Consider the following 21,417-nt stretch of genomic DNA (forward strand, 5'->3'; position numbering starts at 1 on the left):
ATGTATTAAAAGCTTTCTGAAAATCCGATACACTTCATTGCTCGTTCTCCCTCATCTATTCTAATTATGACTTTAAAAAAACTCCAATAGGCTTGGCTTGTCAAACATATTTTATGTTGACTTGCAAAATTGTTGGCATTATCTAAGTGTCCTGTTATCACTTTATGACAGATGCCAATTTTGGGCTCTTGTGGCTTGGCGTAACGTACTTATCTCAGAGCTAGGAGTGCTGGGTTCAAGTACCACCTGCTCCAGGGATGTTATCATAAAATCTCTAAACAAGTTGATCACTCCAGTCCAGAAGAAAGAAACAATCTGTCCTTTTTGATTTTTAAGCTGTTTAAGACTTCACTGCAGCTGAGAACTCACCCTTTAACTTCAGCAAGATGAAAAACTGCAGGGTCTGTATGAGCCCTGACCCTGCCAACTCATTCTTTTGTCTCAGCAAAAGCCACTCAGGGATAGTTCAAACGCTGTTTAGTCACTGCCTGTCTGAAGCAGACATTCAAGTACCATTGCGACCAGTCCCTTTGTAAGAGAAACAGCACAGATCACATCTCTCTTAAAAACACAGTACCATCACATCCCTACTACTGATGTTAGGCACCCAGTTTGTTATTTCCAATTTTCTCCCTCATTCCTTTGTTTTGTTAAAAACAGTGATGTTACAGTTGCATCTCCTCAAACATCTGGGACTCTTCCACAATTCTGAGAAATTTGGAAGATGACAACCAACGCATCCATTCTTTCACAGCCAGATACCATGGGATGTAGATTAATTATCTGGTCGTGGGAATTTATTAGCTTTCAGTCCCTATGATTAGCCTTATATTCCAGAATCGTTAGTTGAGTTTAAATTCTACCAGCGCCTATGGTGGGATTTGAACATGTGTCCCCAGAGCTTTAGCTTTACTCTCCGCCCTGTGGCATTACCACTACCCCAATACCACCACCAACTGCTGCCATCGATGCCACTCTTTGGATTAGTTATATTTTTGCTTGACAGAGATATACTCATTGTCAGGAGGAGAGGGGGAAAGGGCTTTATGGTAAATGTTTCCTTTATGTTTAAAACAGGTTGGAACTCCGTTTATTCGGGGAGTGTCTGGTGGAGAAAGAAAGAGGACAAATATTGGAATGGAGCTGATCATTGACCCATCTGTGTTGTTCTTGGATGAACCGACTACTGGTTTGGATGCTAGCACAGCACTTGCTGTCCTGATGCTGCTACAAAGGTGTCTTTATGCAACCAGATCACTTTTAACAAATCAATGCTGTCAACTCTGAAAGTCAGAAAGAAAAGTAATGTGGACGATACACTTAGCAAATCAGGCAGTATTTGTAGAGGGGGAAACAGAAATTCATGTTTCATGTTTAACCTTTCGTTGGAATTGGAATACTGATACAATCAAAGAATCCGTACAGCGTGGAAACATGCTCTTCGGTCCATCGAGTCCAAACCGACTCTCTGAAGATTAACCCACCCAGACCCATTCCTCTACCCAATATTTACCCCTGACTAATGCACCTAACCTACACACCCCTGAACATTTATGGGAAATTTAGCATGGCCCAATTTACCTAACCTGCACATCTTTGAATAGGTTTTAGGCAGGTACAGATACAGGGAAAGGGAACAAAGAGGGAGAAAGAGTATAGGGAAGGTCTATGATTGAAAGGCAAGAGAAGAGATTAAATGACAGAAGGAGTGATGGTGGTAGACAAAAATAGTTGGTAACGGGACAAGAAATAAAAAAAGGGAGGTGTAAATGGGAACAAAGGAATCATCACCAATAGCTAATATCTGAAATAATGTTGGAAATAATGGGAGCAGTGATTCTGACCTGAAGTTTTTGAAATTAATGTTGTCTACAAAGCGTAGTACTTTTCTAATGAGGAGTTTTAGTATCACTGTGCAAAACTCCATGGTTTTGTGAAGTCTGGAAAATGAGGGTAAACGTTATCGGGTTTCTGGGAAGTCTCTAGCAATTTCCACGGAATCTGTCACAAGATAATGTAATTAAATATGGGAATTAATTATAAGAACTGTGGTAAGGATCTTAGAGGGTTTCTACAAAATATGTTTCAGGATTTAGAAGGCCGGAAACATGATGCAGTTCAGTAACTTAAGCTTGTTCACCATTCCGTTAGAGCCTAAAGGATCTAAACCTCAACCCCACTTACCAGATTCTGCTCCTCAACCACATAGTTACTTTATTTTTTAAATGGGGAGCTTTAAAACTTTTTCTGTCAGTGACACTGGGCAGAATTTAATGCTGTCACTGAGGAGGGTTTTGAAATGGGGGACATTTAATTGGTTTAGAGAGTGTGACACAGAGCCCCTGCTGCCTCTGTGCTGTTTATCATTGAGGTGCATAGACTTGTGGATAGTCCTCCTGCAATCATACCAATTGAGGTCATTCTTTGGACAACTACTGTCTATATAAGGATCTTATCACATTAAAAGTACTATTCACCCAGTGATGGGTGTGGGACTTGCCATGCAGAAAACCGAACGTGGCTCAGTGGTTAGCACTGCTATCTCACAGCGCCAGGGACCCAGTGTATGTGTGGAATTTGCACATTTTCCTCGTGTCAGCGTGGGTTTCCTCTGGGTGCTCTGCTTTCTTCCCATAATCCAAAAGATGTGTAGGTTAGGTGCATTAGTCAGTGGGAAATGTAGAGTAATAGGGTAGGGGAATAGGTCTGAGTGGGTTACTCTTCAGAGATTGGGGCCACTCCAATCCCCTTGTTTCTTGTCCACACCACATCCTCAGCTATATTCCCTCCTTCCAATTCCACATCCCATAGCCCCAATCAGTCACCTCTGGTTTGGGTCTCTCTCTGATCTCTGGTGTGCGGTGGGTGAGTTTCCAACAGGTACCATTTCTTCCCTGATCACACTGACAGCAATAAGGAATCACAAATGAGCTGACAACTCCCAGGGTAGAGATCTCTGCCCCTAGGCTCCTTGATCACAAGGAAGGCTCACTGCTGGCAATTTAAATGCTCAAGAGGAGGGCACGAGGCCTCACTGGGTGAACCCTAGTTACCTGGATAAATTATGCCCATTGTGTGGGTTATCTAGATTACCTATGGTAGTGTTACAATCAGAAATTATTTGCAAAGAGTGAGACTCGTATTCAAAGTGTCTATAGATGCACTGGCCTTTTTATGGCATTTACTGAATCCTGTTTCATTGTCAGTTTTGAGCAGCTTGCTGGGCATAATTGAGTGAAGAGACTTCCTTCTAGTAATTATGAATGTGCGTCATGGGAATAGATTGTCAAACCCTTGCCAAAAGATGCACTAACAACTTGCACTTAAATATACCATATTCATGCAATAGGCACGCAAGTTGTAAGAGCAGGAAAGGGACATTTAGCGTTTCAAGCTCACTCCATCATTTAATGAGATTATGGCTGATCTTCTAATTCAACAATATTTTCCGGCAATATCCCAATATCCCTTTGATATTTTTAACATGTAGAAGTCTATCAATCGTGTCTTGACCACACTCAATGACTGTGCTTCCACAGACCTCTGTGGTACAGCATTCTAAAGATTCTCCGCCCACTGAGTGAAAAAAACTCCCCTTTGTCTCGGATGGAGATAGGTTACCCTTTGTTCTAATCCTATGTCCCTCGGTTCAAGCTTGACACCCCCTGGCCACACAAGCCAGCAGATGATGTGTTAACTAAACATTACCAGACTCCTTGTAGGATTGTCAAACAAAATATGTCAATAAACCATGTAAGAAGGTCGGCATGGTGGCTCAGCCGTTAGCACTGCTGCCTCACAGCTCCAGGGACCCAGATTGGCCATGCTAAATTGCCCATGATGTCCGTGATGTGTAGGTTAGGTGCATTAGTCAGGGGAAATGTAGAGTATTAGGGTAGGAGAATGGGTCTGGGTGGGTTACTCTTCAGAGGGTCAGTGTGGACTTGTTGGGCTGAAGGGCCTGTTTCCACACAGTAGGGATTCTAATTCTAATTCAAGATATTAGGACAGGTGGCCAAGTGTTTGGTCAAAGAGCGAGGTTTTAAGGAAAGTTTTCCAGAAGAAAAGGGAGGTGAGGGATTTAGAGATGGAATTCTGGAATGTAATTCCTGAATGACTGACTGAAAGCACACCTGCCAGTGGTATGATGAAGGGGAAATCAGGGATGCACGAGATGCCAGAACTGGAGGAATACAAGAGTTCTCAGATGGTTGTTCTGGAGGAGGTCATAGATATGATGAGATGAAGTCATGAAAGGATTAGAATACATGGATAAGGATTAAATTTGAGGCATTAACTGGATGAGATATTAGTGTAAGTTAGTGAGCACAGAGGTGATGAGAGAGCAATGCTTAGTCCCAAGACAATGATGTTTATATTTAAATTATCTGTACCCTGTATTTTAAAAGTATGTTTGAAAGGTAAAGGTCAAGTTATGAGTCTAATGCCTTACATGGTGAAGAGATGGCTTGACTGCTCAATAAAGACCCAATATAAGTTAAGACAACTGCAGTGCTGAAATAATAGTTAGAAAAACAAATATTACCCTCTTATTCATCCCGAGTAGAGTGTAAATTTATTTTCTTCTGTATCGTTACCTCTATTACTGACTTTCTTTGCAATCACCAGTACAATCCAGAAATCAGTCGTTGTTAATGCCATTGTTTTTGGAATGTTACCATCATTATCTAAGCTGATAAGCTTTGAGTTTTAGCTTGGTTACTCTCAAAACCAGCTTAGCACTTGGGTCAAGGATTCCCGTCTTCAATGTTTATATGATTTTGACTGAAAATGCTTGAATAGAGGTTAAATATTGATTGAATATTAATTATTCAAAGTAGATATGGCCTTTCTCAAAATTTGTACGTAGTTCACCTTCCACATTGTGTCACCCTTTTGTGCTTCTTACATCTGCTTCCCTCAACTGCTGGAAAGTCTATATGCTGTAGAATTGTATAGAATTTACAACACAGGAAGAGGTCATTGATCCAGTAAGTTCATGCCAGATTTTATAATACACATGAGCCTCCACACACCCAACCCTTTTTATCATACCCTATCGGCATTGCTTTCTCTTCCTTTTTCTCATGTTTATCTCGATTTTCCTATACTATGCTGGTCTATACAATTCTCTTCAATCACTTCCTGTTGTGGAATGTTCTACATTCTCACCACTATCTTCATAAAGACTTTTCCCTTGCATTTCCTTTTGCTATTTTTGTGTTTGAATATTTTTCATTTCTTTCTTATCAAAGAATCACAGAATAAATCTCTATAAGTGCCTTCTGCACAATGGAGGTAGAGAACAGGAAGGAATATTTGTTGAAGTGATTTTATTTTGGTAGGAAGAACATGGAGACAATATGTAAAGCAGACCATTCTAAATGAGATATAGGAGCAGTGGGTCCTGGGTGACCAGTCCATAAGATATTGGAAGGGGTCACTCTTGAGAGGATAATTAATAAAGCATAGAGTATTCAAGGTTTAATTTATAAGGGCGTAAAGTACACTGTAGGGAGTGAATATAGTGTATTTGGATTTTCAGGACACTTTTGATTCGGTCCCTTAGAAGAGGTTAGTGGGTAAAGTTTAAAGCTCATTGGATAGGAGGTAATGTTTTGGTACATTAGATCAAGAATTAGTTGACAGACAGGAAATAGGATTGGAACAAATGGATCTGTTTCCAAGTAGCATGCAGTGACCAGTGGGGTAACACAGTGATCAGTGTTTGGGCCCCAGTTATTCATGATGGGTATAAATAACCTGGATGAGCAAACCAAATGCAACATTTCCAAGTTTGCTGATGACACAAAACTGGATGGGATTGTGAATTGTGACGAGGATGTAAAGAGGCTTCAAGGTGAACAAAGAACAGTTCAGTACAGGAACAGACTCTTTTGCCTCTATATGGTCTGAATCCCCCCCCCCCCCATTCGCTGCCTATTCATGTATCTGTCAAGATGCCTCTTAAATGTTGCTATTATATCTGCCTCCACCACCTTCTCCAGTAGCACATTCCAGGCACTTGCCACCCTCTGTGTAAAACAAAACAACTTGCCTCTCACATCTCCTTTAAACTTATCCCCTTTTGCCGTAAACTTATGTCTTCCAGTGGGAATCGGTTTAGCTCAGTTGGCTGGATCGTTGGCATACAGAGCAGAGTGATGCCAACAGTGTGGGTTCAATTCCCATCACCAGTTTGAGGTTACCATGAAGGACTCTCCTTCTCACCTCTTCCCTCACTTGAAGTCTGGTGGCCCTCAGGTTAAATCACCACCAGTCGCTTTTCTCTCTAATGAGACAGCAGCCCCTCTGATCTGGTAAGACTATTGCGACACAACAACAAATGTCCTCCAGTAACTGACATTTTTACTGTAGGAAGAAGACTCCAACTATTCATTCTGCCTCTCACCATTTTATAAACTTCTATCAGATTGCCCTCATTCTTTGACATCAAGTGAGAACAAACAAATTTGTCTAACCTCTTTTCATAGCGAATACCTTTCAAACCAGGAACAACCCTGGTAAACCATTTCTGTATTCTGTCCAAAGCCTTCACATTCTTCTGGTATTGACGCCCATAACTGTGCGCAATATTTGATATGTGGCCAAACTAAAGTTGTTTACAGCTGCAGCATGATTTGCCAATGTTTATTCTCTATGTCCCAACTGATGAAGGCAACCACGCCTCTTGACCACCTTATCCACTTGTGTCGTTGCTTTCAGGGAACTGTGGACACTTATGTCAACGCTACTAAGAGTTCTGCCATTTATTGTATATTTCCCTTCTGCACTAGATCTTCCATAATGCTTCAATTCACATTTATCTGGAATAAACTCCATCTGCCATTTCTCTGCCCATGTCTCCAGCCTGTCAACATCCTGCTGTATCTTGTGGCAATTCTGCTTACTATCCACATCTCTTCCAGTCTTTGTGTTGTTAGCAAACTTAATAATCAGGCCACTTACTTTTTCCTCCAGATCATATATATATATTATTTATATAGCAGGGGTCCCAGCACAGAGCCCCGTGGAATGCCAGTGGTCAAAGATCTCCATTCAGAAAAACACCCTTCAACTGCTCCTCTGTCTTTATCACTAAGCCAGTTCTGTTTCCATCTTACCAGCTCACTGCGGATCCTGTGTGACTTCACTCTTTGTATCAGCCTGCCATGAGGGACCTTGTCAAAGACATTGCTAAAGTCCAAATAGACAACATCTACCACCCTTCCCTCATCAATCATCTTTGTCGTTTCCTCAAAACTCAATCAATTTTAAGATATGACCTTCCCTCCACAGTTATGCTGCCTTTTGCTAATAAGTATATTTTTTCCCAAATGTGAGGACAATCCCTAAGAATTTGATCCAGTGACTTTCCTACCACTGACATAAAGCTCACCTGCCTATAATTTTCCAGGTTATCTCTGTTGCCCTTCTTAAACAAAGGAACTATGGTAAGGTAGATAAGTTGAGTGAGGGGCTAACACATGACAGATGCAGTAGAATGTGACTACATGTGAAGTTATACACTGGTGTGAAAAATGGTATTATATAAATGGTGACATATTGGGAAGTGTAAATGTACAGAGGGAGCTGGGTGTCCATGTACACCAGTCGATGAAAGTAGACAGGCAGGTACAGCCAGCAATTAGGAAGGTAAATGGTATATTGGTCTTCATTGCAAGAAGGTTTGAGTTCAGGAATGGAGATGTGTTATTGCAGTTATACCAGACCTTGGTGTGACCACAGCTGGAGTATTGCTTGCTGTAGGTTCCCTGACCTAAGGAAGGATATACTTGCCTTTGCAGGAGAGTTACAGAGGTTCACTAGGCTGACACTGGGGAGGACAGGATTGTCCTATGAAGAAAAATTGGTTTGACTGGGTCTACATTCACTAACATTTAAAAAGTATAAGAAAGGATCTGATTGAAACATATAAAATTGTAACAGTGCTGGACAGACCAGGCACGGGGATGTTTTCCCTGACAGGGAAGTCTCAAACAAGGAACTATAATCTTAGGATTGGGGGTAGACCATTTAGGACTTAGATGAGGAAAAAAAAACTTTCAAAGGATAGTGACCCCTGTGGAATTCTCAATCACAGAAAGCTGTGGAGGCCAAATCACTGAATGTATTCAAGAAAGGGAGAGAAAACGTTTTAGATGTTAAAAGTACGAAGGGGATGGGGAGAAAGTGGGAATATAGTTTTGAGATGGAGAATCAGCCGCAATCATACTGAGTAGCAGAGCAGACTCAAAGGATCAAAAGGCCTCCTCCTGCTCCTGGTTTCTATCCTTTGTGTAGAGAATTGTATCTATGCCCATAACTATACTGTCGCTTATGAACACTACATTCCTGTTTATTCTTTCAGATTGAAAAGCTTCCTATGCCATAATGTAATGGTCAGTTCACTCATCCACCTTGCAGTCCCTGCTTTTGACCATACAAGCTGCAGGAACCTGGAACTTCCTTCATCCTCTCATCCGCCTCACTCACAGTCAAACCTCCCGGCCACTGACCACATTAGAAGACCTTATCCTAAGCAGTGTAACTACTTGCAGGAATGAAGTGACTTTCCCTTTCCCTGATACAACTTTTGGAATCCCTGCACTTCTCCAGTCCTGGTATCCAGAACATCCTTAATTTTAAATGGCATTATTGTTGACAACCCTGTTTTCAGCTGCCTTGATCGTCAGTTTTGAACTTCCCTCATTAAAACTCTCTGCCTCTACCTTCCTCTTGTTCTTTAAGACATACCTTAAAATCAAACTTTTGGTCTTCTGTTCCAATAGCTCCTTCTACTTCGGTGTCAAATTTCATTTGATAATATTCCCTTACTACCTTAAAAGCACTGCATCAATGGAAAGTTATCGTTTGATGTGCAAAAGTGAACAAGTTACTAATTGAAGAGGCTGCTCTCATGAGCAAAGTTTACCTGAGTTTTGTTGTGGATAACTTGAATGCAACTTTGGCATAATGTTTAAATTTGGCATTTCTTTTGTAGAATGTCGAGGAAAGGCAAAACGATTATTTTCTCAATCCACCAGCCCCGATATTCTATTTTTAAGCTGTTTGGCAGCCTGACACTTCTGGCTAATGGTAGATTGGTTTACCATGGTCCATCTGCGGAGGCACTGGATTATTTCACAGGGATTGGTAAGTGTTTAGAAGTGAGTCATCGAATGATTGCTGAGAATCTAATTTGTGAAGAGCAGGGAGACTTACGTCAGCGCTGTACAGATCTTTGGTTAGGCCACTGCTGGAGTACTGTGTGCAGTTCTGGTCACCATAGTACAGGAAGGATTTGATTACTCTGGAGTGGGTGGAGAGGAGATTCACCAGGATGTTGTGTGGGATGGAGCATTTCAGCGATGAAGAGAGGCTGGATAAGCCTGGATTGTTTTCTTCCGAGCAGAGAAAAGTGAAGGGGGCACCTAATAGATGTGTATAAGATTATGATGTGCATGGACAGGGTGAACAAAAAGCAGATATTCCCCTCAGTTGAAGGAGGCACAATTTTAAAATGAAAAGCAGAAGGCTCAGAGGTGAATTGAGGAATGCTTTTTCACCCAAAGGTGATTAGGATATGGAATGCACTGCCTGAGATGGTGGTTGAGACAGAAAACCTCACACCCTTTTAAACAGTACTTGGATGAGCATTTGAAATCTCACAACATTCAAGGCTATGGGCCAAGTGCTGGAAAGTGGGACCAATAGAGGTTTAGTGGAGCTTTGGTGCTACGTACTCAAAGGACTAAAGGCCCCTTCTGTACTGTATGACTCTATGAAAAGGCAGTGGCTGTTAAGGAACTGGGAGATTGATTAACTTGGGGGAGGTGATGGCTGGAGTGGTACTATTGCTAAATTTTTAATCCAAAATTCCACATAATGTTCTCAAGGCCTGGGTTTGAATCCCATTATTGTGGAATTTGAATTCGGTAAAAATTCAGAATTAGGAGTCTCATGCTATCCGTGAAACTGTTGCTAATTGTCAAAAAAAAACATCTGGTTCACTATTGTGCTTTAGGGAAGGAAACTGTCATCCTGGTCTGGCCTACGTGTGACTCCAGACCCACAGCAATGTGAGTGAGTCTTAGCTGCCCTCTGGACAATTAGGCACAGGCAATAAATACTGGCCTTTTTAAGGTTTTTGCGAAGATTTGTAGTTCGGGTTGTGGATGCGGTTGTTGGTTTGCTTACCGAGCTGGGTTGTTATTGCAGACGTTTTGTCACCTTGCTGAAGTTGTTCTACTCTGCTTGATATTTCTATGGAGAAGAAAGTGAGGTCTGCAGATGCTGGAGATCAGAGATGGAAATGTGTTGCTGGAAAAGCGCAGCAGGTCAGGCAGCATCCAGGGAACAGGAGAATCAACGTTTCGGGCATTAGCCCTTCTTCAGGAATGGGGAAAGTTTGTCCAGCAGGCTAAGATAAAAGATAGGGAGGAGGGACTTGGGGGAGGGGCGTCGGAAATGTGATAGGTGGAAAGAGGTCAAGGTGAGGGTGATAGGTCAGACTGGGGTGGGGGCGGAGAGGTCGGGAAGAAGATTGCAGGTTAGGAAGGCGGTGCTGAATTTGATGGATTTGACTGAGACCAGGTGGGGGGAGGGGAAATGAGGAAACTGGTGAAATCCGAGTTCATCCCTTGTGGTTGGAGGGTTCCTAGCCGGAAGATGAGGCGTTCTTCCTCCAACCGTCGTTTCGCTGTGGTCTGACGATGGAGGAGTCCAAAGACCTGCATATCCTTGGTGGAGTGGGAGGGGGAATTGAAATGTTGAGCTACAGGGTGGTTGGGTTGGTTGGTCCGGGTGTCCCAGAGGTGTTCCCTGAAACGCTCCGCAAGCAGGCGGCCCGTCTCCCCAATATAGAGGAGGCCACATCGGGTGCAAAGGATACAATAGATGATATGTGTGGAGGTGCAGGTGAATCTGTGGCGGATATGGATGTTTCCTTTGGGGCCTTGGTGGGAGGTGAGGGGGGAGGTGTGGGCGCAAGTCTTGCACCTCCTGCGGTTGCAGGGGAAGGTGCCGGGAGTGGAGGTTGGGTTGGTGGGGGGTGTGGATCTGACGAGGGAGTCACGGAGGGAGTGGTCTTTACGGAATGCTGATAGGGGAGGGGAGGGAAATATATCATTGGTGGTGGGGTCCGTTTGGAGGTGGCGGAAATGGCGGCGGATGATGCGCTGTACATGGAGGTTAGTGGAGTGGTAGGTGAGGACCAGTGGGGTTCTGTCCTGGTGGCGGTTGGAGGGGCGGGGTTCAAGGGCGGAGGATCGGGAAGTGGAAGAGATGCGGTGGAGGGTATCGTCGACCACGTCGGGGGGGAAAATATTGATATTTCTATGATCCGGTCTGTTAAGGCGGGTGGTGTCATTTCCGGTTTTGCTCTGCAGTGGTTTGTATATGGGGTCTATTTCTATATGCATGTTGATGGCAATCCAGGTTGAAAACCAGGCCTCTAGGAATAAGGGAGAATGGGTGGTGCCATTTTGCTGCTAGTTAGTGTTCGTGTGTACGTATTGCTAGTTTTCTTCCGGTCTATCCGACCCATTCTCCCTTATCTCAATGCGTGCAGGCAAGGAGGGCCATCCATTTGACTGGGACAACGTAGCTGTCCTGGGACTGGCTAACCAGAGACATGCACAGGAATTCCTAGAGGCCTGGTTTTCAACCTGGATTGCCATCAACAAGCATGTAGAAATAGACCCCATATACAGACCACTGCAGAGCAAAACCAGAAATGACACCACCCGCCTTAACAGACCGGATCATAGAAATATTAAACAGAGAAAAACAACAACGCTTCATGGAGGTTGCACTGATGATGTTATGTTGCATGGTTACGAAACATTTGCGTGACAACCCAACAGCTCAGCGAGCAAACCAACAACTGCAAATACTGGCCTGTCCAGTGACGTCCACGCCCTGAGAATGAATAGAAAATCCAGAAAATCTCCTCCTACTTCAGACCTGTGATAAAGTTTACAACTGACATTTTTTTGGAAGATGTCAAGGATTTTTGTCTTGGAATTCACCTCACTGATGGGGAAAATGGAAAAGCAAAATAATTTTCATCAATCGCAATATTACGCTATAGTATGGAGATACTATCCTGAATAAATATCTATCAAATGAAAGGCACTTTTCACTGAAGCCATGATTTAATCTCAAAATGATGAAAGAGGGACACTAACTGACCAGCAGAGATGTTACCAATATTTTTTTACATCTGAAACTCATTGTGCTGAAGTAGATATATAAGAAGGAGAAGGTGAGGACTGCAGATCAGAATCAAGAGTGTGGTGCTGGAAAAGCACAGCAGGTCAGGCAGCATCCAAGGAGCAGGAAAATAGATGTTTCAAGCATAATCCCTTCATCAGGAATCCTCCATCCCAGAGGATATGTATAAACCAGTGAGAGAAATTAAGGACAGAAAATATTTTGATAATGTTAGTGCCATTCACTATGTCTGAAAATACTTTTGAAGCATAGTCACTGTTGTGGAACTGCAGCAGCACAGCAAGCTCCCAAAAACAGGATTGTGTTAATAAGCAGATATTCTGTTTTTATGATCTTGCATGAGGGATTAATATTGGCCAGGATACTGGGAAAACTCACCAACTGTTCTGTGGAAATGTTTTACCTCCATCCCAGCGGCCATACACGATCTCAGTTTTACTGCCATCCCACAGGATATACAGGATAATTCATAATGATTCATTTATAATAATAATTCATTTGAATGTTTGCTGGCAATGCAGTACTTTGCTCAGTACCGTACTGGAGTGATGGCATAAGTTTTTGTTCCCGTGTCCTGGAATGGGACTTGAGGATCTCCAACTTGCCGACTCGGGCAAGCGTTCTACCCAGCTGAGCGACAGGTGACTATTTAGCCGTAGTGTTATCAAGTCATTATTGTAAAAATATAACAGCCCAAAAAGAATTGGAGAGAGAAATTTAATTAGCACCCTTTTATCATGAGACTCCTAATTCTGAATTTTTACTGAATTGAAATTCCACAATGGTTGGATTCGAACCCAGGCCCCCAGAACATTACCTGGAATTTTGGATTAAAAGTTTAGCAATAATACCAGTTTGATCGTTGCCTCCCCAGCAAATCAATCTTCCAGTTCCAGAGCCACTGTCTTTTCGTAGAATCATACAGTACGGAAGGGTACGTAGTATGTAGTACCAAAGCTACACTAAATCTCTTTTGGTCCCACTTTCTATTGTTTGGCCAGTAGCCTTGAATGCTATGACATTTCAAGTGCTCATCCAAGTACTACTTGAAGATTGTGAGATTTTCTGTCTCAACCACCCCATCCCAGGCAGTGCATTCCAGACCCTAACCACCCTCAGTGAAAAACTATTGCGTAAATCTCCTCTAAACCTCCTGCTTTCCATTTTAGAATTATCCTTGCAGCCTTGTTATCGGTGGAATAGGATGCTCCTTTCAATGTTAATTTCTATCCAGAATCTTAGTTCTCTGGAGACTCATGCATTTGACCATCACAAAACTCATTGAAAGCGAGCCGTCTTTTCAAGAAGTGCTGAGATTCACCTGACAAAGGAGCAGCACTTCAAAAGCTTGTGATTTTAAATAAGCCTGTTAGACTGTAACCTGTGACTTCTGACTAGATTGAATAATTAAAGGAAAGCAGTTTTCAAAAGCTGAAGGGTCAATATGGGAATAGGTTGTTTACTTGTGGTGGTTAATAAATGAAAAGAATATCATGCATGATTTCATAATTGAAAAAACACTCTGTTGGGTGTATGACCATATTAAAAACAAGGGAACAGATTATCCTACCTGCTCCAGAGGTGTGTAATAACATCTCTGAATAGGTTGATTTGAAAAGTAATTGACAAAGGTAATTGCTACCTTGAATGACAAAATGCTGGGCTGCATTATAATTTCGTGTTGCAGTTAAGGTACTGAACACCATAGTTACTGTTCATGGTCTGCAATCAGCAGAAACTTTGTTGCAGCATTAATATCCTCGTGTGAGGACAGGGTGTGCTGTTCCCACTTGGTGAAAGTGAATGAAATTTTTTATTTCACTATCATTCTCATCACTGAGTCTTGCATTAGCAACTTTACTGGGAAATTGCTGCTGTTGTGGAAAAAGAAGACCATTCCAATTAAATAGAGTAAGAAATTATAAGGTCCCTATTGGTGCAGTGATAGTATCCCTCCCTCTGGGCAAGAATGCCTGAATTCAAATACCACCTACTCCACAGGTACGTTACAACCTGAACAATTGGTTGATTAAAGTATCTAAAAGAGACCACAAGAACATGGATATATAATTGATTGAGTCGCAGTAAAAAGTAAGGGAAGAATTGAAGGTGGTTGACAGAAGAGCTTGGTGATGTGAGGAAAATGCTTTCTTTTTACTGAATGCACTGGTGAAGGATATAAAACGGAGGGGTAATGGGGAGAAAAAGCAAGTAAGCGAGTGAAATCACCTGGATTGGTTTTTGAAAGAGAGAGCGTAGACATGATTAACTGAATGGTCTGTGTCTGTGCTGTATTGGTAAAAACAATGACTGCAGATGCTGGAAACCAGAGTCTAGATTAGAGTGGTGCTGGAAAAGCACAGCAGTTCAGGCAGCATACGAGGTGCAGTAAAATCGACGTTTCGGGCAAAAGCCCTTCATCAGGAATACGGTATTCCTGATGAAGGACTTTTGCCCGAAACGTCGAATTTACTGCTCCTTGGATGCTGCCTGAACTGCTGTGCTTTTCCAGCACCACTCTAATCTGGACTCTGTGCTGTATTGTTCTAAGGCCAGGAATATTCTGTGGATTGTGCGTTGCCATAAATTGCTGGATAATTTGGTTCCAAAACCTGTTAGGAGCTGGACAATCCAAAATAACAATGACATTGGAATGAAATTAAGCAGTTAAGTTGTTAAATATTAATTTTTTGGGGGTTAAAATTCACTCTTTTTTTTTTGACTTGACAGGATACACGTGTGAGCCATTTAATAACCCTGCTGACTTTTTCCTCGACATTATCAATGGGGACTCGACTGCAGTAAGCACACACAAAGCTTTAGACATTTATCCAGGTATGATCCTTTCAGTGGGGTTGTAATATACGTTGGCTGACCATTCATAATTCTTTTGTAGTATTTCTACCCCCACCAATGATTTACAATAAAAGGTTTTCTTTAAAATGTGTTTTTTATCTATTAAAGACTTACAAAATGTTTCCCCAGCAATGTCTTGTAATACAGTGATACTGCCCCTACCTCTGCCCTAGAAGAGATTTGAACAGATTGAATGAAAGTCTCCATATATGTCTTGTTCCTGTACTTTTTCATAATAGCTTCACTCTAATAGCTATTTACTTGGTGGGAAAACAAAACCTGACCGATAAGGGCAGAAGCAGGTGTCTAGCCCATTGAGTCTGCTCCAACATTCATCTGATGATCCTCAACTCCACGTTTCTGCATTTTCCCTATAACCGCTGATTCTCTTACTGATTAAAAATCTGTCTATCTCAGCCTTGAGAATATACTTAATAACCAAGCCTCAACAGTCCTCTGCATTTCTATAGACTCGCTATTCTCTCAGAGAGAGAATTCCTACTCATTTCTGTCTTAAATGTGTTACCTCTTATTCTGAGATGATGCCTTCTGGTCCTAGACTCTCCCACAAGGGGAAACAACCTTTCCACTTCTACCCTATTAAGTTCCCTAGGAATTGTTTATGTTTTAATAAGATCACCTCTCATTCTTCTATATCCCAATGAGTACAGGCTCACTTGATTCAACCTGAGGGGTGACCTTACAGAGGTTTATAAAATTGTGAGGGGCATGAATAGGGTGAATAGCCAAGGTCTTTATCCCAGAATGGGGAAGTCCAAAGCTAGAGGGCGTAGGTTTAAGGTGAGAGGGGCAAGAATTAGACTCTGCTTCTGTGCTGTACGACCCTGTGACTAAGATTCGGTTAACACAAACTGTGTGGTTTGATTGGAGATTCCCAACTATTCTAATTGTATCATTTCAACCTACTATGGTTGGGTTCCAGTACTACCTTTAACTGCTGACAAATATTCACTTATGCTGAGCAACACCTCAATTTCAATAAAAGCAAAATACTGCAGATACTGGAAATCTTAAAAACAGAAAATGACAGTGAAACTGGCAGCATCTGTGGAGAAAGAAATAGAGTTAATGTCTTGAATCTGATATGGCTCTTCGTCAGAACCAAAATTGTGTTTTTCTGCTGTGGACAGAGGGGAGGAGAAATAGGAACAGATCGTGAGGATACATAGAGCAAAGGGAATCCTAATGATAGGAAAGGAGGGATTGAGGTATAAAATAGATCCAAATGAAGAAAATGGGTTTGCTTTGCTAATGATGGGGACAAGATAGAATGGTGAGCTTAGGGGAGGGGTAATTGTAATCAAATTAGAGGACAGTGATCATGCTTTGAAGTTGGTGAACTCAATGTTGAGACCTAGAAACTTAAATGCCTAAATGGAAAATGAGCTTCTGTTCCTCTAACTTATGTTGAGCTTAGTTGGAACACTATAGCAGGTCAAGGATAGAAGTGTTAGGGCAGGAGTATGATTGAAATGACAAGCACCTGTATGGTCAGGTCATTCTAAAGGACAGAGCAGAGGTGTTCCCTAAAGTATCATCTGTCATATGGCTTAGTATTAATTTTTTTCTGATTGTCCCAGGACACTTCAGGAGTGACATTTTATTACTTGAAAGGTGCTACATAAATGCACGTTGTTAAAGGTTAAGAGAGACTGAAAAAAGCAATTCTGATATCTCATGCAGGTTTAACCTGGTGTCCTTTCAAAAGAATAGCAACCAACTTGGACAATCTTGGTCCATTGTATAGACTATAAATATATTTTATAATGATATCCAGTCGCTTTGTGACTTTAATCTCTGAGCTGCTTCTATAAATCACATTAAACGTCAATGGTGAACAATGAAATGGACCGAACAGGAGCATTGACTGCCTCTGGATAAAGACCTTTCATTAATAATGAATAGCTATAGCCCCTTTCATTCAGGATGACTTTCCTGTGAAAGAAGGGATAGGATAATCCTTTTGTCAAAGCTGCTTTTTTGATAGACCCAGGTATCTCCAGACTTCCTTACACATTTTTAACATTTGTAGGGTCAGTTCCATTGGTTGTAGCAGCATTTATATTAATCTATCATTTCCTAATTATATTTCTAAAAGTTAGTTAGTCTTGCTTTTGTTCATTTAACTGTGATTTTCTTTTGTTTAGATAGGAGCGGCTCAGTGGTTAGCACTGTGGCCTCTCAGTGCCAGGAATCCAGGTTCGAATCCAGCCTCGGGTGACTTGTCTGTTTGGAGTTTGCACATTCTCCCCATGTCTGCATCGGTTTCCCCCAGGTGTGCCAGTTTCCTCCCACAATCCAAGGATGTGGAGGTCAGGTGAACTGGCCATGCTAAATTGCCCCTAGTGTTCAGGGATGTGTGGGCTAGGTGCATTAGTCAGGCGGAAATAGAGTCATAGAGATGCACAGCACGGAAGTAGACCTACGGTCCAACTCGTCCATGCCGACCAGATATCCTAACCTAATCTAGTCCCATTTGCCAGCATTTGGCCCATATCCCTCTTAAACCCTTCCTATTCGTATACCCATCCAGATGCCTTTTAAATGTTACGTTATACCAGCCTCCACCACTTCCTCTGGCAGCTCATTCCATACATGCACCACACTCTGCATGAAAAAGTTGCCTCTTAGGTCACTTTTAAATCTTTCCCCTCTCACCCTAAACCTATGCCCTCCAGTTCAGGATTTCCCCGTCCGAGGGAAAAGACCTTGTCTATTTACCCTATCCATGCCCCTCATGATTTTATCATCCCTCAGCCTCTGATGCTCCGGGGAAAACAGCCTATTCAGTCTCTCCCTTTAGCTCAAACCCTCCAATCCAGGTAAGATCCTTGTAGATCTTTTCTGAACCCTTTCAAGTTTCACACCATGTTTTTGATAGGAGGGAAGACCAGAATTGTAGACAATATTCCAAAAGTGGCCTAACCAACATCCTGTACAGCCTCAACATGACCTCACAACTCCTATACTCCATGCTTTGTCGAATAAAGGAAAGCATACCAAACGTCATCTTCACTATCCTATCCACCTGTGTCTCCACTTTCAAGGAACTATGAACCTGTACCTCAAGGTGTCTTTGTTCAGCAACACTCCCCAGGACCTTACCATTAAGTGTATAAGTCCTCCTCTGATTTGCCTTTCCAAAATGCAGCACCTCACATTTGTCTAAATTAAACTCCAATGTAGAATAATAGTGCAGGAGAATGTGTCTGAGTGGGTTACTCTTCGGGAGGGTCAGTGTGAACTTATTGGGCCAAAAGGCCTGTTTTCACACTGTGTGGGGATTCTGTGAAAAGTCATTAAAATGTGAACAATAATGTTGCGGTGAGAGAATCAAGGTGTTTAGAACCTCGATGAATAAGGCTGTGTATCTCCTTAAATTAGCAGATGGAAGGATTAGGAAAGTATGGTACAAAGACTGAGAAGAGACGGTAAATCAGATCAGACATGTTTACAGTCTCCCATCCTTCAGAGTGGGCTATCAGTCTGCTTTTGGGTCAAATTAAGCTCTTGTGTAGGCAGTTATTTGGGACTGGGAGATTTGCCCTACCCCAATTAACAGTTTGATAGCCATTAACTCAGCTCGGGATTTCCTGCCATTTGGCAGCAAGTCTGCCACTGATGTTTAAAGCTGGCACAAGCTCAATGCATCTGCATGAAACTCCAGCCTTAGGGTGGGTGAACTCTGTGTCACGTCGGGTGTGGAAAGAGAATTACATTGAAAAGAAAGATTAACTTAGAGGATAAAAGGAGACTGACAGAAAAGTAAAAATAATTATGGTGTTTTAATTTTAAAAATTAAAATCTGATTTTAAAAAGTGACACTTGTTGAAGTTAATTTTCAGTCACAGAAATGTTATTTAGCAGTAATTTACACTTATCACATCGTTAATACTCAGCAGTGTGACAAGATACACTGCAGAAAGTTCCTTAGACAACACCTTTCAAACCCATGACCACTTCAGTCCAGAAGGACAACAGCAGAAGATATGGGAACGCCACCACTTGCAAGTTCTCCTCCAAACCACTCACTATCCTGACTTGGAAATATATCACCGTTCCTTCATCTACGCTGGGTCACAATCCTGGAATGTCCTCCTCAGGGGCATTGTGGGTCTACCTACAGCACATGGACTGCAGCGGAGCAAGAAGGCAGCTCATCTCCACCTTAGGGATAGACAATAAATGCTGATCCCGCCAGCAATGCCCACTGTCTGAGTGAATTTTACAATATGCTAGATTGAAATGGGCGAGACCTAACTTTCTATGCCAAGTTTAATATTAATTTTTCATGCAATTGCAGCAACTTCACACCCTTCAATGATAAATCAGAAAATTATGTGGTTATTCAACAAAGTAAACAGTATTTAAGGTGTTTAGATTTTAAATGTTATATGTTCAATTGTGTAGTTTATTGAAATGTTTATTATTCCTTTCATCGTAGAAATGGCTGACGATTCTTCTGCTTTAAAGAAAGAGACCACCATTGCAGAGAACCTAGCAAATGAATACTTGAAATCGAGACACCACAGTGAAATGATATTTGAATTAAACAAGCTATCTCAAGGAAATGCTGTAGAATCTGAACCTGTTACTAGGAGGATCACATATGCAACATCATTCTTTCACCAACTGAAATGGGTTGCTAAACGATCCTTCAAAAACCTGCTGAGGAATCCCCAGGCCTCTGTTGCTCAGGTAACGCTGAACCTTTCCACTGTTAATAATGATGAAACTCAAGGTAAATGGATTACTTTCATTTAATGCTTTTTTTGACAACGTGCAAATCTTACAAAAACATAGAAAAGGAGATTCATGTACACAATGCTTATCAATATCTTTGACAGAAAATCCCAAATGCCTTCCTGTGATTTGTTTGGAACTATGATCACTTCATATTATAGACAAATGTGGACTCGAACGGCTGTACAATCAATCAAGTGAAAGACTTGATTCATTCTTTACATTTTACAATTTAGGGAGAAACATTGGCCAAAAAATTAGAGAATGCACTGATTTTCTTTTGAGCAGTTCTTTGAGATCTTTTAGCTTCTGCTCAGAGATGTAGGTGACTCCTTTTCAAGAATTTGAATTGTGCTATCTTAGGTTGTGAGCTCTGTAGTAGGGGTATGGGTTAAGGGTCGTAGAGTTAAGGGGGTATGAATGCTACACACTAAGCCAAATTTACGCTCAGGCCAAGATGGTCACTGAACAAATGAAAATATGAAGGGAATGGGCAAAAGTAGAATTAAAAGAATTGGAAGGAAGATGTTAAAACGTGTGGAGGTGAAGGTGTAGGTTGAAAAGAAAAGTTAAATGTTAGGAGTCACCAGACTGTGTTCTTCCCACAGATTTCTTTCATTTCATAAAAAATCTTTATATACACACAGTCATGAAAGTAATTCAGTTTTGTACAGTCTTTGCACACGGAGAAACAAACATTGGAGTTTGACTTTCCCGATAGTTCCAACAAGCCAAAAGGCACTTCTTAGTCATGCAAGATACTGTTTACATATGTTTGATGTGCCTGATACTGTCGGACCTATTGAGTTTCTCTTACAATTTCTGTTTTTGTTTAAAATGCTATGTATATGACAAATCTGCTAGAATTATTTGAGGAAGTAATGAGCAGGTTAGACCAAGGAGAGCCAATGAATGTTATCTACCTGGACGTCAAGAAGGCCTTTGAAGGAGGCCACTGAGTAAGATAAGGGCCCATGGTTTTAGAGGCAAGGCGCTAGCATGGATAGAAGTTTGGCTGTCTGGCAGAAGATGGAGAGTGGGGATAAAAGGGTCTTTCTCAGGATGGCAGCCAGTGACAAGTGGTGTTCCTCAAAGGTCAGTATTGGGGCCACAACTTTTCATTTTATACATTAGTGATCTCGATGAAGAAACTGAGGGCATTCTGGCGAGGTTTGCAGATGGCACAAAGATAGGTGGAGGCACAGGTAGTATTGAGAAGGTGGGGAGGCTGCAGAAGAATTTGGACAGGTTCGGAGAGTGGGCAAAGAAATGGCAGATGGATACAATGTAGGAAAATGTGAGGTCATGCACTTTGATAGTAAGATTAGAAGCTTGGACTATTCTCTAAATGGGGAGAAAATTCAGAATTCTGAAGTGCAAAGAGACTTGGGAGTTCCAGTGCAGGATTCTCTCAAGGTAAACTTGCTGGTCGAGTCAGTAGTAAGGAAGGAAAACGCAGTGTTGGTATTTATTTTGAGAGGACTTGAATATAAAGCAGACATGTACTTCTGAGGCTCTGAAAGGCTCTGGTCAGAACACATTTGGTGTATTGTGCCCAGT

General features: G+C 41.8%; 1 protein-coding gene across 2 annotated transcripts in view; it reads left to right on the plus strand.

The window, feature by feature from the left end:
- Positions 1 to 21,417, plus strand: part of abcg2a (ATP-binding cassette, sub-family G (WHITE), member 2a) — an 85,072-nt gene that overhangs the window by 30,383 nt on the left and 33,272 nt on the right. For both annotated transcript variants that reach the window (XM_087979899.1, XM_043674466.2), the window contains exons 6-9: positions 1,078 to 1,235; positions 9,005 to 9,156; positions 14,968 to 15,072; positions 19,559 to 19,812. In XM_087979899.1, the coding sequence (XP_087836025.1) occupies positions 1,078 to 1,235; positions 9,005 to 9,156; positions 14,968 to 15,072; positions 19,559 to 19,812 (669 nt within the window). The remainder of the gene's footprint in view (positions 1 to 1,077; positions 1,236 to 9,004; positions 9,157 to 14,967; positions 15,073 to 19,558; positions 19,813 to 21,417) is intronic.

This window comes from Chiloscyllium plagiosum, unplaced genomic scaffold (genome assembly GCF_037043375.1).
Source record: "Chiloscyllium plagiosum isolate Xiang-an unplaced genomic scaffold, Cpla_swu_hap1 HiC_scaffold_36, whole genome shotgun sequence".
NCBI classification, from domain to species: Eukaryota; Metazoa; Chordata; class Chondrichthyes; order Orectolobiformes; family Hemiscylliidae; genus Chiloscyllium; species Chiloscyllium plagiosum.